The sequence below is a fragment of the Leptinotarsa decemlineata genome, unplaced genomic scaffold, assembly GCF_025532065.1.
Source record: "Leptinotarsa decemlineata unplaced genomic scaffold, Ldec_3_MD MMD2_tig00002159_RagTag_RagTag, whole genome shotgun sequence".
Lineage (NCBI taxonomy): Eukaryota > Metazoa > Arthropoda > Insecta > Coleoptera > Chrysomelidae > Leptinotarsa > Leptinotarsa decemlineata.
In genome coordinates this window covers 2,595,512-2,617,057 of record NW_027412574.1, presented here as the reverse complement: position 1 = coordinate 2,617,057, position 21,546 = coordinate 2,595,512, and the positions used below count along the sequence as shown (strand labels likewise).

General features: G+C 34.5%; 1 protein-coding gene across 1 annotated transcript in view; it reads right to left on the bottom strand.

Moving 5' to 3' along the window:
* Window positions 1-210: 210 nt before the first annotated feature.
* Window positions 211-21,546, bottom strand: part of LOC111511192 (bridge-like lipid transfer protein family member 3B) — a 119,937-nt gene continuing 98,601 nt past the window's right edge. The window contains exons 15-20 of the mRNA XM_074177051.1: window positions 18,754-18,975; window positions 15,290-15,594; window positions 11,279-11,413; window positions 7,293-7,568; window positions 3,733-3,913; window positions 211-779 (exon numbers count right to left, since the gene is read on the bottom strand). Of these exons, the coding sequence (XP_074033152.1) occupies window positions 502-779; window positions 3,733-3,913; window positions 7,293-7,568; window positions 11,279-11,413; window positions 15,290-15,594; window positions 18,754-18,975 (1,397 nt within the window). The 3' untranslated portion in view covers window positions 211-501. The remainder of the gene's footprint in view (window positions 780-3,732; window positions 3,914-7,292; window positions 7,569-11,278; window positions 11,414-15,289; window positions 15,595-18,753; window positions 18,976-21,546) is intronic.

The window sequence follows — 21,546 nt, the reverse complement described above, 5'->3', positions numbered from 1 at the left end:
TTAAGAGATATTAGGGGAGAACTGATTTTTTTTTTTTAATTTCAACATCCTGTATCTCTGAAATGAAGCGGTTGTGGACCTATGTTCATATGAATAATTTTCCTTGAAAAAAATCAAAGATTATCGCCCTTCAGGATCATCAATTAATTATGAAACACCCTCTATATAAGGAAGCTGAAATATTTAATGCATCAACTGTTAATTCAAAACTTCATTCACTCCATTTATTTACAATCTTTTTAATTTTACAATATCATTTTTCTAAAACATAATAAGTTCTTAAAAGCTCATACCATCTTTTCATATATAACTTTAAGTAAATATTTGAGTAAAAAAAGGTCATGAATAAACTTATATTATAGTTTCACTCGATGGCTGGAACTAGTTCTACCTGTTATACAGGAAATATAAACAAATTATCATATATAAAAACAAAATGACCGTCAAATACTGCTAACGTTTAACATTACTACAGTAATTTGTACAGTCAAAACAGTTTTGCTATCTTTTACTGCTATTGACCATAGAACTACTCTCTTTTGATGATATTTGTTCTCGTAATTTTTTAATTTCATTGATTAATTTTGTTTTATCTGTTATCAGCTGAGCAATTTCTTCTTGTGATTTTTTCAAACGAGAACGAAGTATAGTAGACTCCTCCTTTGTTTTGCGTAAAGAACGGTTTTCTTCTGAAACTCTTTCGAATGCCATTAAACGTCTTCTCAATTCCTCATTATCTAAATACAGTTGATTCTTCAAATCAGGCCTGATTTCACTTTCTGAAAAAAACACATATATCATTTTATGAAAAATTATCAATGGTATTTTAGTATTTTCTTTTTCTAAAATTAAATACATTCAGAATTGTGTGTGTAAAAATATAGTTCCTTTTTCTGCGCAGGTGCTGTTTCAGTTTATAGTAATAACAAAAGTGTTCCAATAAAAATGGCCCTTTTCCCTTTCTTTTCTACAGTTATACAGCTGTACACTTTAATTGTTGCCTTGTGAACACGAGGCAACAAATTTAAAAAATTAGAGTTGCCCAAAACAATTTTCTTTTGTTCTTGTAAGAAATAACTACATTTGGTCTGTCTGCAGCATCTCTAGATTTTTTGTTGATTGAAAATAAATTGCAGTTGCAATGTATACTAATGAACCACCACACATTTTTGCGTCATTTTTTACATTGCCTTGCACTATGATTCTGCAACTGTCATCTATTATAAATCATGCAGGTGAAAAAGCCAGTCTCCTCATTATCATTGGGGCGGACGGTCCCTGCCAATATCGGCTTTTGAGATCTAATTTTGAGAACCATCTGCATTCAGCCAAGATGTTCAGTGTATCATCTATTCTTGGGAGAGGAAAACTGTCCTTTCTGGTGACATCAATAACCCTCCTGTAGTCTATGCAGAATCTCGTCAATCCATGTTTCTTAGTCACCAATACCACAGGTGATGACCAGACACTGTTTGATTATTCAATTACTCCTTCCTCCAATATATCCCTAACAATAGATGAAGTTTCGCCCTATTTTCGATCCGATATTGATCTACCAATTAGACCAATGATTTTTGCCCCTCACAACCATGTCGCTTTACTCCTCCAGAAAGCGGGTGACTATGCATAGTTCTTCTTTAGACAAATGGCACCACGTTTTCCTGAAGGAATCGATGAGTTCCTTTGTGGACTGTCAAGCACGCTGCAGAAGTCCTTTTTCAAGAGTCACTCTTGTTATTATTTGGGTTGATTATTCTTACTGAAATTATGTGGTTGTTAACATTTACGAGAGATCAAGCCACGAACATTACTACTTAGGAGCCGTCCGATGGCTTTAATAATGTTGTGCCCAAGCCACCATGTCCAGAAATTTCTGTTTGTATGAATCTCTCGGCGTTGGAAAGATTCTAAAGTCTTCCAGTTTTACGATCTTGAGACTGTCATAAGGCTAAGAACACAATTTCCTCATTTCCAGCTTTCAAGTTTGTTTCTCATACCCACCAGGAATACATAGGCGACATGATGTCTAGTCCCAAAATTAATTCATGGACGATGTGGGCCACTAATACCTCAGTTTCTATTTAACACTAATACCTTAGCTGAAGTTTTACTTCAGCTATCTGTCTATCTATCTAACGTCAATCAATGAAATATGGCGTCGAGTGATGCGCAGGTAGAAGATCTCTGTTCTATAAATGACAGAAATTTTAATGTAAAAATGTTCAAATATTGCCAAAAAATACCAACGTTTTAGTGTGTGTAAAGTGTGGTTCAGTTTTTCATTTATTCTGGGCAGCCAGGAAAAAGCAGAAATGAGAGAAACTATGTGATACAAGAATCATCTGCGAGGTGTGTAAAATTCCACAAAATAATAAAAATGAAGACCAAGTTAATCAAGAAGAAAATGTACTTATTATAAAATCAAAAATCGACTTCCTAAGGAAAATATTATTGGAGAAAGGAGAAAATTATCAGATTTTACTTGAAAACAATAAATTGCTAAAAAGAACAAATGAACTGCTTGAAGAAAAAATCAAACAAAACCATGTTAATCTCGGATAAACGAAGTTGACCATCAAAGAAGAAAAAAAATACAACATACAATAGTCATGAATAACGTAGACAATTCCAAACAAATTGAAGCGGCAGTGGCTACTAATCCAACATTGGAATCTCCGTGGGACCTAATATCTCCGCAACATGTCAAGACAGCATTAATACAAGCCCAAAGCTACACAACAATAAACAAGATTCAACACTTAGCTCAAACTTCCATTGAAGAACATGTACAGAAGGATGAAGGTTGATCTCAGGTGGCACACAAGAGAAATAGGAAATTCCTGGTAGGAAATACAGAGTCGAGTACAATAGAGACTATCTCAAGAAAGGTCTACCTACATGTCACTAGGTTAAAAGCAGGAACTAAACCGGATGACCTTATGATGTTTCTGAATAATAAACTACCAGGAGTTAAGTTTGAGGTACACCCTTCTAGGAAACCAGAATTGTATTCCTCCATGAAGGTCATCATCAATCGAGAATTACTTAATGAAGCATGGAAACGTGAAACGTGGCCAAATGGATCCATGATATCGTTTTTTTCGATGAAGAGGAGACCAGCAGAAGTGATGGATTCTCACCTTCAGGAATCTTAAATACGAGACAGACGGAGGATTATAGACTCCCAAATCAAGTGCCTATCACCAAAACCCAAGGGAAAGACTACTCTATTTTGCATTTCAATATACAAGGTTTGTCAAACAAAAATAAACTTCTACAGCTGATAGTGATGGAGCACAATACAGACATACTGTGTATGTCCGAACATTGGCTGAAAGAAGACGAAATGAAAATGACATACATTGATAATTTTAAATTAGTTTCTTTCTATTCAAGAACGAAATTTAGAAATGGTGGGGTTTGCATTTATGCTTAAAATAATGTTAACATTAGTTAATAATGTTAACATTAACTGTAGCAGTGGAGCAAGCACCTTTGGCCACACCAATAGAACATTAACAAATAAAATCTGAGAAAAAAATATGAACATAATATGCAAAGGCCATCACTTGATGACTACTTTGAATTTCTGTCGATGCTTTCACAAAAATTCAAGTTCTGATTAGTACATCATAAATATGGCACGATAAAATTGAATCTTAAAAGATATGTGCCACGAATTTCATGCACTATTTGCTGGAAAAATATCAAATTTCAGAATTACATACTAACCTGTAAACTTGCCGGTATTAAAATTCATTGGGAAAGTAGGAGAAATATTGAATATACCATCTTCATTCCGAAATATGTAGAGTTGAATGACGTTGAGTACCAGTGGTGCCCGATCAAACGAAGTAACATTAACTGATGGATGATCATCCTCCAGGTCAATTTGCACATTTTCCACAGTAACCTACAACATATAACATACCCTAGTTTCTCTTTGAGTATATTAAAGAATGTTGAAAATTGTTTATATATTCACATTTCAATTTATAGTTCTGTATACAGATAAATTGAACATCAGTTGTTGAGAAGGGTCTTTGTCAACAAGCTTTGTAGAAAAATAATTGTTAAATAAAAACTTAGGGAAACTATTGAAAAGTTCCAAGAAAGAAAAAAAATGTTCACTTGAGAAAGAATAAAAAGAACTCAGAAAATTTAAATTACAATTGGAAATCTTTCACGAAGGAAAAGAACATGTTAACGATACTTCATCAAGAATATCTGAAAAATCAAACACAATGAATTCGGATTAGATCAATAAAAAGTGAATATTCATGATGCATGTCATGTCCGTTTTAAAAGCATCACCTCACGAGAAAAAAATTATTTTTCATCCAATGTAACGAATCATCCGTTGAAAAACTTCGAATGTAAATAAAAATATTAAAACCAATGATTTTTATATTTTATTTGCCAAATGTATGGACAAGCTGAGTTCCAATCTTAAAAAACTAACATTAAAGTAATCCGTCAAGCCCGTTAAACCCATTCCCGATTTTATTGTTCTACAGAAGAAAAGAAGATCTCACCTGACAATTTATATCGTTTTCAAAGGTAATTAAAAGGGAAAGCAAGACATGCTGTTAAATATATTTTTTGCAGTCCAGAAAATGTGAGGACTAACCAACAAATCCCTGCCGTTTATGGGCTCATATCAAAGTTTTTAAGGAACACAAAAATAAAACGGTGAACCTGAATACTTTCGCACACTCCAACAAAACTTGCAAAGTACCTTTGGGTTATTAGCAGAATGGAAGTGTACTCTTATAACACAAGTTATTCCAAAAGTAAAATTAGACGAAATCATTCTACACATATTGTGTTGAATGATTTCGTCTACGAGCCGTACATCCTTTCCATAATCTCCATATTGTCTTTTGAGTTGTCTATCCTGAATTCCATTCACCACCCTTAAGGACTGACGGAGACCTTTTTTTTCGGGGCATTCAATTCAAGGTAATTCATATATATTTTTTTGAAGGACAAAACACAAGCACTTCAGGAAAATCTTTAAAGCGCTCTGAGAGCGGTATGCGAAAGTAGCGATTCACATTGGATTTGAATCGCTGGATATTATATCCATTCGAAAAAACGTTCTCAGGAAGTTTATTCCACATAAACGCAGTGACATTCAGAAAAGAGGGAGACTGAGGGAATCGCCTTGAAATATATCCGTTTGTAAATTGGGTAGGGCAAGGCATCTGAACAAATGCAAGATGAGCTCATGTGATGCAGAGCATAGACAGATTACACTTATATTGTATCCTGTCCTTCGTTACATATCTTTTGATGAGTAGGTTCTCTTCTCTTCTCTCTACTTAAATATCCGTTCGAATACTCTGACAACTGCGTTGAGAATTCGTGTGTATAAGATGCTCTTAAACAACTTAAAAGACGAATTCTATAAATATTTCGTATATTATTCTGCCAAACTAAACTAAATAGTGCTATCATTTCAGGAAGAAATTGAAATTGTTTTAATATGTAGTGAGAAGAAACCATCCCGATTCAGTACTACGCCAAGGATAATGGTAAATTTCATAAATGTGGTTTTGTAGAAAAGGTTTTTGTAAAACGAGTAAATACAAGATGTCAAGATAACGAAAAGTGGTTATTGAATGGGGAGTGTTAGAAACGTTTAAAAAAATTAATTTCAAGTTTAGAAACCGACATCTATACTCTGAAAGGAATTTACGATTTCAGTGTGTAACATTTTGTGGAAAGATGAAGCAACCTCTTCTTCAGGCGGTACAGTGAGTTCCCAAAATTGCCGTTGGCGATCCCAAAAAAATTATGGTTTTGTAATCGAATGTCGAGACCAGTACTCATTGAAAACCTCTTTAAAGAAACTTTCGACAGCTGAGGATTAACAAATTATTTTGATTACTGATATTAGTTAGGTTGTAGATGTTTTTTTTTTTTAATTTTTTTTTTGTATTAAAAATATAACAACAGCGTACAGTTAGTTCAACAAGTTAAGACACTATAAATATAAAATATGTTCTTATGCTCCCTACTCAGCAAAAATGCTGGTCTCGAGATTCACAAACATTCAATATGACAAGTGAAACACAAAAACTAGTAAGCACTACAAAGCTCATAGTAGTAACGCATCAGACATGTGTCTCGAGGCTCAGATGTTCTTTTAAACTATTGATGAATGTGGATCTTATCACCATTACTATTATGAGGACCTTATTACCAAACAAAAATTATGGTAGCAGCTGATGGTGTACTAATATACCAAACTGTTGCAGTGAAGCAGTGCATAAATCAAATGTTAAGAGGTAGAGTTTTAGGACGCGATCGGGATTATTTCTGGTCATCCAGAAAAACCGTCGTTTTCATTGAGCGTGAAGAACGACATACTAAAATGTAGGCAGTTAATTTTATGAAACTATGAGTTTTTTTAATTTGATCTTATTGAATAAAAAGTAGACCTTTACTTATTTTCTCACAAAACGGTGAAACCATCATAACTTCGCAACATCATACTTCGCAGTATCATACTTAATTTTTCATTGACATAAATTATATATTTCATTGACATAAAAATTATATTTGCATGACATGGTACTCACAAAGAAATAAAAATGAACTGAATATATCCATTTTTTTAAAAGAATGCATTTTATAAAAAATGTCAAAAAATATCCTAGATTGATGAAATATAGTATATGGTGATGAAAATGTAAAAGAAACAACTTTTTCAAGAGACTTATTTTGCAATCCTGTGAAAAAATTATACAGGGTGTTTCATAACTACGGTACAAAACTTCAGAGGGTGATTCATTAGGTCGTTTTGAAAAAAAAAGATCTTATGAACATTTATTCGGAGTTGCTTCGTTTCTGAGATACAGGGCGTTGAAGTTTAAAAAAAAAAGTATATATAAAATATCGTAAATATCCGGGGCAGATTTTGGCCTCTGAAATGTAAAGATATGTATTGTATTACTTTTTGGATTTTTTTTGATAGGCAGTTACTGATAAATAGAACATTTTTCATTGTGAAAAATACTTTGATTTTACGCAATAACTTATCAGGGTAAACTAAAAAGTTTACCCTTTCTACACTTGTATAAAGTTCTCCATTATAATTTTTATATTTTTTTCAGATTGTGGAAGGTAACAAATACCACAAAAAAAAAGGTCGATGAAAAATTGATTTTCCTCCACAAAAAATGACTCGTTAATTATCGGATTAATTTCATTAAAATATATTTTTGACATTTTTCAATACATAAGTTATAGATGGTAAAAATAAGTACCAAAAAAACTATACTTACCTTTAACTCGAATATTGTTGGCAAGAATTCATCTTCTGTGAGTTCGGCTAACCCTGCCAAAGTACTTGTTTTCAAATGAAGTGATAAATCATTAACTTTAATGAACAACGAATCTTTGAAAATTTTCAAAAACTGATCTCTCTCAGTGATATCCGAATCCATTAGGGAAAAAAAATATGGAGCAGGTTCGTGATCTAATCTCAGTTTCACCTTGGATCTAGTTGGAATATTCGAATATAAACCAGTACGTGATGTGGACCTTGTGCGGAATTTTACCTAGAACAAATTATCGATTTCATAACCATAAGAGTTTCTCACCGATAATAAACGACTACAAATGAGAGGGTGAAGTGTCACTTCAAAATTATGTTTTCAGTAATAAGAAGTCGTATGTGAGAATTTGAAGAAGCAAATTACCCCTTATATAAAAACTACTTTTTGTCTTGATTAACAATTTGACTTTCATTAATTAATTTTGGGAGTCAAGCAACTTGTCGTTTATTGTTAAAACTTTTAGTCACCTTCAATCGATTTTTATGAAAAGTGAGTATAGTGCAAAGGGGATCTGCAAGTGGGAGGTATGAAATGGTAGTGAAGTAATACATTTCATCAATATAATTCGTTTCTTTCTATCAAGCTCGCGAAATGCTTGATTTATATTCCCAATATGCAATTCCATTCAGTCTACCTGAATGTATAATATGACAATTTGGAATATTTTCGTATTTGAAATTTTCCCTTTCAAATTCAAGTTTAATCGTGAAACTTGTCATGCAAAAATTGCAAGAGAAATCTAAAACATATTTTGACTACAAATTAAATGAGGATAGAGATAGAGGATATATGATAGAGATTTGTTCAAATTGATTGCCTGAATAAAATAAACTGAAATAATTAACAATGTTAACCCTTATACAGGGTGTTTATTAAACAAGCGGCAAAAAATTAAGGGATTATTACCGTGTTAGGAATCACACGTTAAAAGATAAGACCTCGTTAGTCTTTAGCTCGCACAAGTTTCTCAACTTCTGAGAGTTGTCGTTCATATGGGGGCGACAGCTGATTAACGGGAAAACAGATTTTAAAACAGTTTTTTTATTCCTTGGACTACTCTAAGGAAATTTTGTTCTTTGACGATTTTCAATAGGGCGCTTCGTTTCGAAGATACGGGGCGAAAAAGAATTTCGACAATAACCATTCTGGTAATTTTAAAAATTATTAACGTGGCCGAAATAAAAGTATAGCGTACTAAACTGGACCTACCGAGTAATAAAAAATCTAACAATTCCGTTGGTACCTATCAACAACATTCTGATTACAGTGAAAGATGTGAAAGCTTTGAGAAAGCGGATAATTGTTGAGTGTAACTCAATCAGAAACAATACTGGTGTTTTTGAAAGAGTTCGGGAGTCGATGAGGAGAAGATTGGATTCTTGCATCCGAGCGGGGGTAGTCATTTTCAACAGTTCTTGTAGATTAAGAAACATTACATGTAATTTTTGGTAATAAATTATTATTGTCGAAATTTTTTTCGCTTTGTATCTTCGAAACAAAGCGCTCTATCAAAAATCATCAAAATAAAGGACAAAATATCCTTAGAATAGTCCAAGGAATAGTCTCTTAAATGTTTGCCGCATGTTTAATAAACACCCTGTATACACGCCACTGTAGGTAATAACAGACGGTCCTTAACTGAGTACCTGAATTTTGTTCACCTGTAACAATGTGGGTATGCTAATCTGAAAACCGGCGAGTAGACCAGGTCGATTTCGTCATTTAGTAGGTTACATCCGCAATCCTTATGAATTTCCAAGGATTCCAAATAATTGAGTTTCCAAGCTTTGCTTGCATAATGCAAAATTTCCGTATTGTTTAGATTCGGGAACTGGTGGTTGCATTCCAAGGAATGGTTTGAAAAAGTCGAATCATTTTTACATTGTCTGAAAGACCTTTCATGTTCAGGATACCGTTTTGAGAAATTTCGGCCACATTGTCCCATATAAACACTATTACACTCCGGACACTTGATCTTATAAACTTCAGATTTCTCCACCTTGTCCACTTTATCTTATCATTAAAAAGGAAATTAGTTGGTAGCCGGTCGATTCGACGTGGGTGCTTTGTTCCCTCACTCAATCGTCCGCCGTGTTGGTCGGTGGTTCAAGCCGCAGGCTGAACCACCGACCAGAGAATTTTTGTTTCTAATAGCTAGTCTGTGCTGTTGGGATTCAACAGATCTGCAGGTCTTGTTTTATATTGGTGTATATCGGAGTGTTTCTTGAATTTGTTTACGTTTCAATGTATCTTTAACGCCACGATGTACATGCATGCATCGGCATAATACCAAGCTGAATAAAGTGTTGATGTGATTAATTTTTATTATCTACTTTTTACTTACTCTCACAAACCTGATGTGAAAACGTTTAATGAACGTTTGCACATCAGGTTAACATAAATAAATACTACTATATGATCTATGTTAAAATACGAATGGCTTTTTTCTGATATCGGAATACCATTATTACATTACTCGAGTTGCTCCAAAGTAGAATACTGTATGATAGTACAAAATGAAATGGAGAGAAGTAAGGTATTTTTATAGATTGGTTACTGGTTTCAGTTGTCTTAGAAATAATAAAACTCCAGAGAGCTTACCAAGTACATAATCTACGTGGCTGGACCAGTTTAACCAATCGACGATGAATATACCAAGTATATATACATTTTGTATTTCCTGATAGAGTAGATTTGAGGGGACAATTGAGTTCTATGTTTTATTTTCATTTAATTTGAGTATATTCTGTGTGAACCAGCTTTTTTCTCATCAACAGTTCGAATCAAATCGATGTATGACTTATCTGATTTCACAAGAGTGATGTCATCAGCAAATAGATTAAATCCCAGCCATGAGAATCTTGTTTAAACGAAGATAGCTGTTTCGAGAGAGCTTTTTCTTTCAGTTTGTATCTGGAAGTTACTTCTTTGCATGATCTACACATCTTTGTATAGAGGTAATTTTTGAAATTAATTGCTTCCTTCTTTTCCTTGGAAGATTCCCACATTTTTTGTATCAAGATGGGGCAGTAGAAGGCCAAAAACTTTCTTTCCAAAATTAACCTCTCCTAAAGATATACCCTTTCAATTTAAACAAAATTCCTATGGCTGGGATTTGATCAAATTAGGGAATGAATGTTATTCACATACTGTCATCGATAACATGGGTGGATTCAACCCATTTCGTGACAAAAAGTCGTAATTATGAACGAATTGAGTGTTTTTTCTATAATAGTATCCGTATTTGCTACTGAAAAGCTGATAAGGCAAGTGTCTTATGGCGAAACATCAATTTTTATATGAAAATAGCAGTTTCAAGAGGGCTTTTTCTTCCAGTGTGTGCCTGAAAGTTACTTCTTTGCATGATCTACACATCTTTGTATAGAGATACGATTTGAAATTGATTGCTTCCTTTCTTTCTTTGGAAGATTCCCACATTTTTTGTATCAAGATGGATAAGTAGAAGGCCAAAAACTTTCTTTCCCAACCATATTATTAGGCGTGACTAAGTTAGTTTGTTTGTTCTGGGAATTCTCCAAGCTCTCAGATATAAGCTGCTTCAATTTACCAGTAATTTGTATAGAGATGTATCAGAACGTGTGTGGGATATGTTAGTTTTTCACTATTTTTGAGGTTTTGAGCGAGGGTTCATAAAACCAGATATGAACATCTGCGAAAAAGTCACTAATAAAATTTATTTAGATTTTCACAATAAATCCACTATTATAACATAACCAATGCAATAGTTGTTTTTTCATTTTCGCTACCGCTGCTGTAGATCCGCCAACAATAGACGGATAATATGAATATTAGACAGATAACAGGAATATTAGACAGGCATGAGCTGCGTAAAGAATCTATCCGTTTTTAACTTTCATAATTAATGTTAAATTACTTTTGAGTGATCTTGTTAAAAAAAAATGGGTGCATACCTGAAATTCATGCCACGAAATAGAAGGACACTCATCACATGTTAATTCTCCAACTTGGATTTTAAGTGAAGATGAATATCCTATAGATTGATGAACAAATTCTATTTTTTCTAACTTAAAAGTTGCTACCATTATCTGAAAAAAATAGATATATTACAACTGGTAATTAAGAAGAACCATCTACAGATATTAATAATAAAAGACCTCCTGAATATAAAATCTAAAAATGATAATGAAAAGAGAATATTATCCAAGATGGTCGTTTATTTCTATTACCTGAAATACAGAAATAGAAAAAAAAATTATCGCACCAGGAAAGACCTTGCTCGAACAAGTTTAGCCTTTTGAGAGTTGTCATTCAGAGTGGTTAACGGAAAAACAGATTTCAACAGATTTCGACTTCATGAAAGGGGAGTTAAGAATGCGTATGGCCACAGTAACTAGTAGAAAGATAGGAAATAGTAGGAATCTAGGAAGAGAATGTATTGGATATATAGGTTTGAAAGGAGTAGGTATCAGGTTGTTTCAAAAGTTTTGCCGGTTTAAATGTCATGAGTTTTTGTAGCATCTTAATAAATATTTATTCTTCTGCATACTGTGAACAGTTAAAATAGTTAGAAGCTCACCGAGCGAAGAAAATTCAATAACTGACAGATTTATCGGAATGGCGGTAGGTACCGTTGTAACTAAATAATGTAAACAAAACGAATAGAACATATACTGAAGACGGGAGTAACACCAATTTTGAACACTGATTTAGTGGACCTACTTTACTGAGAAAAAAAGGACTCAGGTTGGCCTAACAAAGACATCACTGGTATGAAAGTCTTCAACATATAAAATATAAACTCAGTGACCTGTTCACCTTCCTGGAAAGGACAGGATGGACGATGACCTAGGACAACTCCTCGGGAGGATGTACACATGTGGCCTAAGTACTGTGGGCTTACACTCACCCTCCCTACCTACAGATACAGAGAGATACAGATTGAAGATCTGCAGTTCAATCAGTTTTTGTCAGACATGTCAGACATGCAAACTGACTAACCTAAAGAGTGTTAACTTTCACGGCCGGAGATAACTGTGTCAATGATTTTTTTAAGTTTTTTGTCCATAGTCTGCAAGTGTGTATGCCGGACGTTTCGTCTACTACTGCGGTAGACATTATCTAAGGTAACGTTTGAAGTGCTCGAGTTGTTCTCAACGCAGAAACTATAATGTTGGAAGTTGTTTCCTATTTTATATCATTATTAGTGGTCGTGGCTTCATCTCTCTTAATTAAAGGACCTTGTTTGTGTACAATTAAGGACATATAGCCAGATTTCACTTATGCTCATGCGTCTTCCTTTCTATTGAAATTATTTCTATGTTTTTGAATTTCTATTGTCTTTCTACATATTTTTGCATAATAATTCGGCTACAGCTGATTTATCGGTTTGTCCAAGACGACAATTATGTGCTCGCCGTGATGAGTTGGACGATCTTCCTGGACAGAGTAAGCCTTTCATTCCCAACCATTCTACACTACTCATATAATCTTATTTATCCTGCCATGCTCTCTCAATAGTTCTTTCATGCCCTTTTCTCCATTCGATCCACGATCGACATCTGCGCTGCTCTGCAAGACTAAGTACTCTAGCTGCCCTATTGTTGTGTTCGGAGTTTTTGGAGTAACTCCACCGCGATATAAGAGTCACTGACCACCCTGATTCATTCTGACACATTGTCCTCAATCACTCTCTCTATCGCCCCCAATTCCACATCATTAATAATATCATTCAAGCCCACCACTCTCATACCTCCTCTTTATCCATTCTACCAACGTCCACATATATTTGGTCATGATCTTCGTTTCTTCTTATACCCTATCACAATCACAGTCACTTTTTCTCAAACCATTTCTCATCCATACTTGATGTCTTACTACAGCCTCTACAGGTAAGGGGGTAATCCCAGCCAAGATCGCCAACGTCGCATTGGCGACAGCCCCACTTAGTACCGGCATGAAGGGTTATTATTTGAAGGTGATTGACAATATTTCATGATGAATTTCACTAGTTCGGACTTCCATTGTCTGATATATAAAATGTTTTGAAATCCCTGAAACGACTAAAAAAGAAGAATTAAAAATGAATAGCTGAAAATAACAATTATATTGAGCAAAAATAACCTGAAATGAAATAATAGTGATATGAAATACAAGTAAAAATAGAACGATTGAACAAAAAATAAAGAAATAAAAATGAAAATGAAAAGTTAAGAGATTCCAAGCCACGTTAGACAAGTTTTGAGTAGCCGAATCTCTGGAGCTGATGATCAGTCTAAGAGGAACATCTTTCTTGTGGATTTTGGGTAATCCATAAAAGTGGTGCGGTGTTAGCGATGATCTTTCCTTGTCTGAAAAATAGACTTGGTGTTTTTTTCAAAATCTGGTACAACTTCCTTTCAATTGAGGCAGTAGGGTATGATCTTTATGTATCGTTCCTTCTGCAGAACCTCTTCGATCTTCTGTTCGTAGAGAACAGTATCCATCACCACAGTAGCGTTTCCTTTATCTGCAGGTAGGATCTTGATTGTGTTGTCTCTACGTAGGCCGTTCAGAGCTCTAAGTTCTTCATTGCTGACGTTAGATGTTGGAACTGTTTCTCGATCCAGCTGTTCTCTGATTTTCTATCTGAATTATTCTGCCTCAGTCTGGTCAGTAAATGAATTGGTGTATTCCACTGCCGTAATTATCTCCAAAGTGGGCACAAATGTTGGCGCAATGGCGAAATTTAGGCCTTTCCTCAACAAGGATTCCTCTATTCCCGTCTGCGGGCGGGAACTCATGTTGATGACGTTGGCGGCTTCATAGTTGTCCTGTTTTCGGTCTGTGTTTGGGCATTGTTTCCTCACTAACTTCCCCCACCTTCTGTTGTGGGTATTCTCCATGTCTTGGCGGATCTTCAAGCACGTGCTTTCAATCTTGGAAAAGATTGGTCCTTGATCATCTTCCAATATCTCTCTTTTTATTTCTTCAAATCGTTCAGTGGCATCCTGCAACAAAGTTGACCTCTTCCAACGGTGATAATTGATTGAAGACTTTATCAGTGCTCGGCTAGCGCGTTCCATCGCGCCATCATCAAAAATGATCTTCAACGGAATGGCTACTCCAAAGCGATGGTAGAAAAGACTTTGGCTAAAAGACAGCAGGAGCCTCGCAAGGAAGAGATGCCGTCACAACCAGTGCTTTCACTTCCCTACATCAGAGGATTATCGGAGAGGATAAGAATAATTGGTTCCAAGTACAACATCAGAACCTGCTTCAGATCCGGTAACACTATCCGTAGCAGCCTCACGAAAACCAGGCCACCAAACGCGGACTGCGATTCCAAGAATTGCATTTACCGGATACCCTGTGAGTGCGGAAAATCCTATATTGGTGAAACAAAGAGGCCATTGAATGTTCGCATTGCCGTGCACAAGAAACACACACAGCGAGGGGAAACCAGCAAATCAGGAATATCAGACCATGTTTGGACCCATCAACACAACATCGAGTGCCCATTCTCGTCCCAGTCTTCCCTATACCATTGCAATGGCGTGGGTACCTCGTCGGCTCTCTCATCCACAGAAGCCGATACACTCTGCCCTAAGGGTGTATCAGGATTTGATGAAGTCGTCGAAGACCATTTTTTCCTTGGTTCATGGTTCTTTCAAGTTCTGTTACTTGAAAACTGTGGATCGTAAAGCTCCCACTAATAGGAACTTTTTTGTGGCAAATTAAATGTTCTAGAACTCAACTTTGTTAAATAACATTTTTTACGCCAAAAAATCGTGTTGAAGAACAAAAAAAATATAGAAAACCGAATTTTTGGATGAGCGAAAATTCTAATCTCATACTCTGCTATAACATAGTGATGATAAGTTTTATGTCAGATAAAACTTTTATTCCTTTTAGTGTGTAATCGTTAATGCATGTGTGTGTATTTATGTGTATGTACATGTAGAGAATGAAAAAAATTGACTCACATAGTTGTTCTTTTCCTGATGAGGTACTGTAGCAGAATCACATGGTGAAGAAATATTATCTTCTTGTTCTAAGACTTCAGATGCTTCTTCAATTGGTTCATTATCACAAAGAAACTCTGGAGCAAAAAACATCAAATCTTTTCCAGGTATATCAGGTTCACAGTTCATATATACAAATTTTTCTGAATCACTGGAAACATCACTTCTTATGGACATATTATCGCTGACATCTTCTGGACTAGGTTTCAAAGCACTATCGATAGAGGACATTAGGTTGTTGAAACCTTTCTTCATTGAACTTAACCCTGAAAATAATAGAATCATTGTTCAGCCAGTTGAATATTTCAATCGGAAATTAACTATGAAACAGTTAAAATATCAATCAGAAAAGATCAAAACTATGGCAATACTCTTCCATATCTTCGTACACTTGTCAGACTACAGTTTTTGAGAATATTTCTTTTTATAATCGTTTTCAAACAATTTTTCGGTATGAAATATTCATAAGTATGCATTAAAATCTCCCCTTACGAAGACACCAAAATTCGACATCGATTTGCAAATGAAAAAGACATTCTCTGAAGTTTCAAATATTAGGCAACTAAATTAAACCAGAGCCCATAACAAAGAATTCGGGATCCAACAACAGACAGAGCTGTGGTTATAACCACAAATGTGGTTATAAGTACTACTGTTTTGAAGATGTCATCTTGGGACAGAAAACTCGAACAGACCATTGTGGGAACTCTTGTTTATCTTGGATAAAGAAATCATAAATACAGCTTTATTCAAATTTGAGTATGAAATATAAAGAGTAGAGGTTAATCACGATTTCTTCAATTTTATTCACATTCAGATAATCTATAGTGAAACCAATAATGATTGAGAGTAAAGCGCGTTGTCATATCGAAATTTTACGTTACCAGTTTATAGCAGAATCAAAATATAGTAAGCAGTAGAGTTGTAGGTTGTGGCAAATTATAGATAATACACAATACTAGTACGATTAAAAGGTATTATTTATGACAAAAATCAGTAATGAGCTTGTAATGAGTAATACTTATACATTTCCTGATTACTGATCAGTTAAAATTCATTATTTTCTGTATAGTGTTAGATATTTATTACAACTAGTGGCAACGCTGTACGCAACGATATTTCTGTCTTTGTCACTTTACCATAACTTCCATCTCATTGTTGCAGTCCTCACTAATGTACTTGCAGCCATGAGCGTATCATTGGTTTGTGAATTATACAGCGTGAATTGTACGTTTTACAGTTAACTTAGTCAGCAATCGACGTGTTGTGATAACAATTGGTGAAAATAATAGTGCTAATAAGTGTTTAAGCGTTACATAATTATATTTCTACACCGTTCTCAAACTACTCAAAAAATGGGAGACATGGTCGGGCCTTCCACGTCGAAAAAGGTAAAACGGTCGGAGTCTCGGTCAATAAGAGAAAAACAAATTGTACTGCGAGTATTTCACTGTCTTGAAAGAGATCATCAGCCACCAAAAGATGACTTTGTGCATATGTGCTGTAATTCTACGTGTGTACCTCCTAATAACCAACCGGGCATTTCTACATCATTAAGTTCCACAATTACAAAAGATAAATTAGTTGATATGTGCTCTGATTATACCGGTGTACCAAAATCATCGATTTACAAAATACTAAGAGAAGCAGAAATTCATGGGGACGTACAAATACCAAAAACTAGTAGCGGACGAAAAAAAATCACAGTTGATGAAGAAGCCAAAACCAGTATACGCAGAACATTCACAGTTTCTTTTTCAGAAATGAGCTGCCCACGCTACAAATAGTTCTGGAGGCACTTAGCGATCATGAATTGGTCCCAAAAATGGGTAAAGAAACTTTTAGGAAACTTGTACACGAAATGAAATTTACGTATGGAAAAGTTGACAGGAAAAGCATTCTCATTGAACGTCAAGAAATAATAGCATTTAGAAGAAACTATCTAAGAAAAATTGACGAATTTCGGAAGCTCAAAAAAAAATTGTACTTCATGGACGAGACATGGGTTAACCAAGGACATACGGTCAAAAAAAAGTATGGCAGGATGGTAATATAACAAGTGCACGACAAGCCTTTATTGAAGGTTTGTCAGTTGGGTTAAAACAGCCATCTGGAAAAGGTAGTCGTCTGATAGTTACGCATATAGGAAGTGACATTTTTACCAAATGGTGAATTAATATTTGAATCTAAGAAAACAGGCGACTATTATGAAGAGATGAATGCGGAGGTGTTTGAAAAATGATTTGAAGGCATCATTCAACTTGTGGAACCTGGGTCTGTCATCGTCATGGACAATGCCCCATACCATAGTCGACATTTAGAACCATTACCGAAACAATCATGGAAAAAAGCAGCAATTCAAGAATGGTTAATTAATAAGAACATCTAATATAACAAAGATAGTTTAAAGGCAGAACTACTTCAGCTGACAAAATTACACACAGACAAATATAAAAAAATCGCAGTGGATGAAATGGCGTTAAGTCGTGGAATTACAGTTTTAAGGTTACCACCATACCACTGCGAATTACACCCAATAGAATTAATCTGGGCACAAGTAAAAGAACAGAACATTTAAATTAGTGGACGTGCAACATCACCTACAAGAAGCTATTCGAACTGTTTCTGCAGAAGACTGGAAGAAATGCATGCAGCATGTTTTAAAAGAGGAGCAAAAAATGTGGGACGTAGACAACCGTATTGAACACAATATTGAACCAATCATAATTCACTTTGATGATAGCGGTAGCAACAGTGACGAATCTGAGGTTGAAGATTAGACGAAAATTTGTACATTTATATTATATTCTATTATCAAAAATTTGTAATTTGTATTTTCTAGTACCCCTGACGATGAGTTTAAGTTACTCGAAAGCTTGAGAATAGTTATAAAGAGTTCACTTATCAATTGCTGCAACCTACTATACCTACTATAATTACCACGATTATTACTCCGTTTTCATAAGGCCCACCTAATGACTACAACGATTAGGTAAATTACGATATTGCAAAGTTTTAATGAAATAAATAAAAAATGTGTATGAATATTTTAACTAATTGTACAATGAATTTTTCTTTCATTCTTAACCCTCTCAAAAATTAATAAGCACGCCCCCGATTTGCTGTCAACTGAGCTTACTTCTACTCTCTATCATTATTGGTTTTAGTATAGTAAAAACATTTTACAAATGTAGCCTGTTTTTTAGAATCAATTCTGTTCCAAAACTAATATTTCTACAGCAACATAAGTGATTCAAAACTGAAAGTGATAAAGTTAAAATACAAAATTTGGTAATCATGACTACATAACTAATAAATCAGAATTTTGTCTCTTCTGTAAAACCTGTCTAACGACAGTCAAGTCATTTTTCAATTAGTTCAATAATAGTAACAATTCGAAACCTACATTAGGGGCAATGGCTTACCTGAATTAAGATTTGTAGGTAAATTCAAATTTTCGGCATTCGGAAGTTTCGGTTTATGTTCTTCTTGCAGTGGATGTTTAATATCAGAATCTATCTTACCTAACTCCATATGAATGTTAGTTTGTTTTTCAAAATAACTAGAGAATTCATTCTCAACTAATTCTCGAGAACTATTTAATGGAGAATCGGAGGAATTATTCCGCCTCAATGTAAAAGAAGAACCTGAAAAATGATTGTTATGTATTATACAAGTAGTTATATATTACGGTGACTTAATTTTCAAAGATTGAAAGTAAAATTTATATATTCATATATTTATATAGAAAAAGTACCAAACTATAAAGTTTCAATTAGAAATAGTATGGATAACTCGAATAAATCGGTGTCTGATGATTTCACAAAAAACTGTGTACCAAAAAGCAATTTCCTCAAAAATCAATTCATCAAAGATAAATGCATGTATTTTGATATTTGCTTTTCCTTCTTATTGTTAGGAAGAACGTTTACTGTGTATTCAAGAAAAGGAGGACAAGGATGGGAAAATCGGAAACCGCGAGAGAAAGAAAATTGGTTAAATAGTAAAAGTTACAATTTAGGAAATTCTGATTAGTTCCGGGGATATTCAATATAATATATATATATATATATATATATATATATATATATATATATATATATATATATATATATATATATATATATATATATATATTTATATTATTACATTATAATATACAGTACTGTATACAGTGAGACACACGTGTGTCTCACTTCTCATGGAAACACCCCCGTATCTTCCTTAATATTCGAGGTGGAACGATGAAACTCTCAGGACTGATGAAAATGCTCAAAATGCACCTACCACCTGAATGGGGTTGGCTAAAGTGATATACACTGTCCGCCACTCGCGATGGAACACCCCATTTTTACGCTAAAACATATTAGGGGGCAAAATAGGCTCAAAATTTCTTCAGATTCGTGATCAGGACTACCAAATTACTACGATTACACTTTTTTCCTGAAAAAATTTCAGTCCTGAAAAATCCGAATTTGTTTCACTTCTCATGGAAACACCCCCGTATCTTCCGTAATAATTGAAGTAGATTTTTTTTGGTTTTGACATCAAAACATGAACGAAATTGTTTAAGAGAATCTCGACTTTTGTTTTCACATAAATAATTTATTTTTTATTTTGTTGTCAGGAAAGTTATTCCTTCTCAATAAGAGAGAAAATGGTAATTTTGTAAGAGGAACGGAAACATGTAATCAGTGAGGTTTTAGGATGACTGTTAGTTCATATTCTCATTTTCCCATTATTAAAAAAAAAAAGGATATTTTGTGGCGAAGTATGTTATGTAGTTCAAAATTCTTTCGAAGTACTACTTTCAAAATCACATTTTCAATTGAAAAACTAAACAATCAATTTCAAATGATTTAACTGTTGACAATTTTATATTTTCGTGCCTTCTATGAAATTTCCCTCCAATCGAACACATTTTTCTATGCGCCTTCCATTATTTCCTCTTCTCAGTTTTCTAGGTGTGATTTCTCTACACGCTTGTATAATTCTTGCACGGAGATCTTCCTTATTTGTTGCCCTATCCTTATAAACTTTATTTTTCAAGTTTCCCCATAAATAAAATTCCAGTGGAGTTAAATCTGGGGATCATGGCGGCCATACTACGAGAGGTCTATTGGGTCCTATCCATTTCATAGGTAGATTCCTATTCAACCAAACCCTTGTTATGCCACTATTGTGAACTGGTGAATCATCTAACTGAAAAATCATGCTGTGTCACATCCAAAGGTAGTTCTTCCAACACATCGGAAAATGCATTTTCGAGAAAATCAACGAATAGTCGTCCGTTTAAATTTTGATCGAAAAAAATGGCCCAATAATATTTTCGTTCAGGATACCACACATTAACTTTCTAAGATATTTGGTCTCTAAAATTCACCACCCAATTTGGATTTTGTTCAGCCCAAAACCTCATGTTCTGGGAAGATACAACACCATTCATGGTAAAAGTAGCCTCATCACTGTATAAGATATACTTTAAAAAATTCCTGTCATTGAGATAATTTCCCTGCATCCATAAACAATACTCCATACGCCGGATTTCATCTCCTTCGTGCAAAGTATGTAAAAATTTGGGTTTGAACGCATGCATTTTATGCCTCTTTAAACACCTCCATATTTTACTGCGGCTCATATTGAGTTGAAGCAATAAGTTTCTCAAACTAATTCTAAGATCAGCTTGATGAGCCGCCAATATCGTATCATCATCAATATGATGTTTAACAATTTTTCTGTCCTTTGTTACTTGGCCGGTGCTCACGAATAGATTATATATTTTATGTACAGTTCCAGGGTGTACCGCTACCTCTAGCGGGTGTCTTCTATTAAATTCAGCGGCCGCTTCACGATAAGACCTCCCCCTTCACCAACAATTAAAACAATTTCAATCTTTGCTTGAAGTGACAGACGTGCCTTGTTGAACTTTGTCGATCAAAATGAGCTGATATCAGTCAAAATGGGAACTTCAGAAATATTAAAATATGAACAGGTACTCACGAACAGAAAACAACTGGAACACAAGAACAATATCCAACACAAATACAGGAACAATAAACACAATGGGAACAAAAACACGGCAGAAACAACAGGAACAACGGTGATTCAAAGAACAACAATACTAGAAACAACAAATGCAATGAAAACTGGTCTGGGGGTTAATACAACAAGATATTTCAACAATATTGTCAGGTTGACAGTAAATATCAATGAGCAAC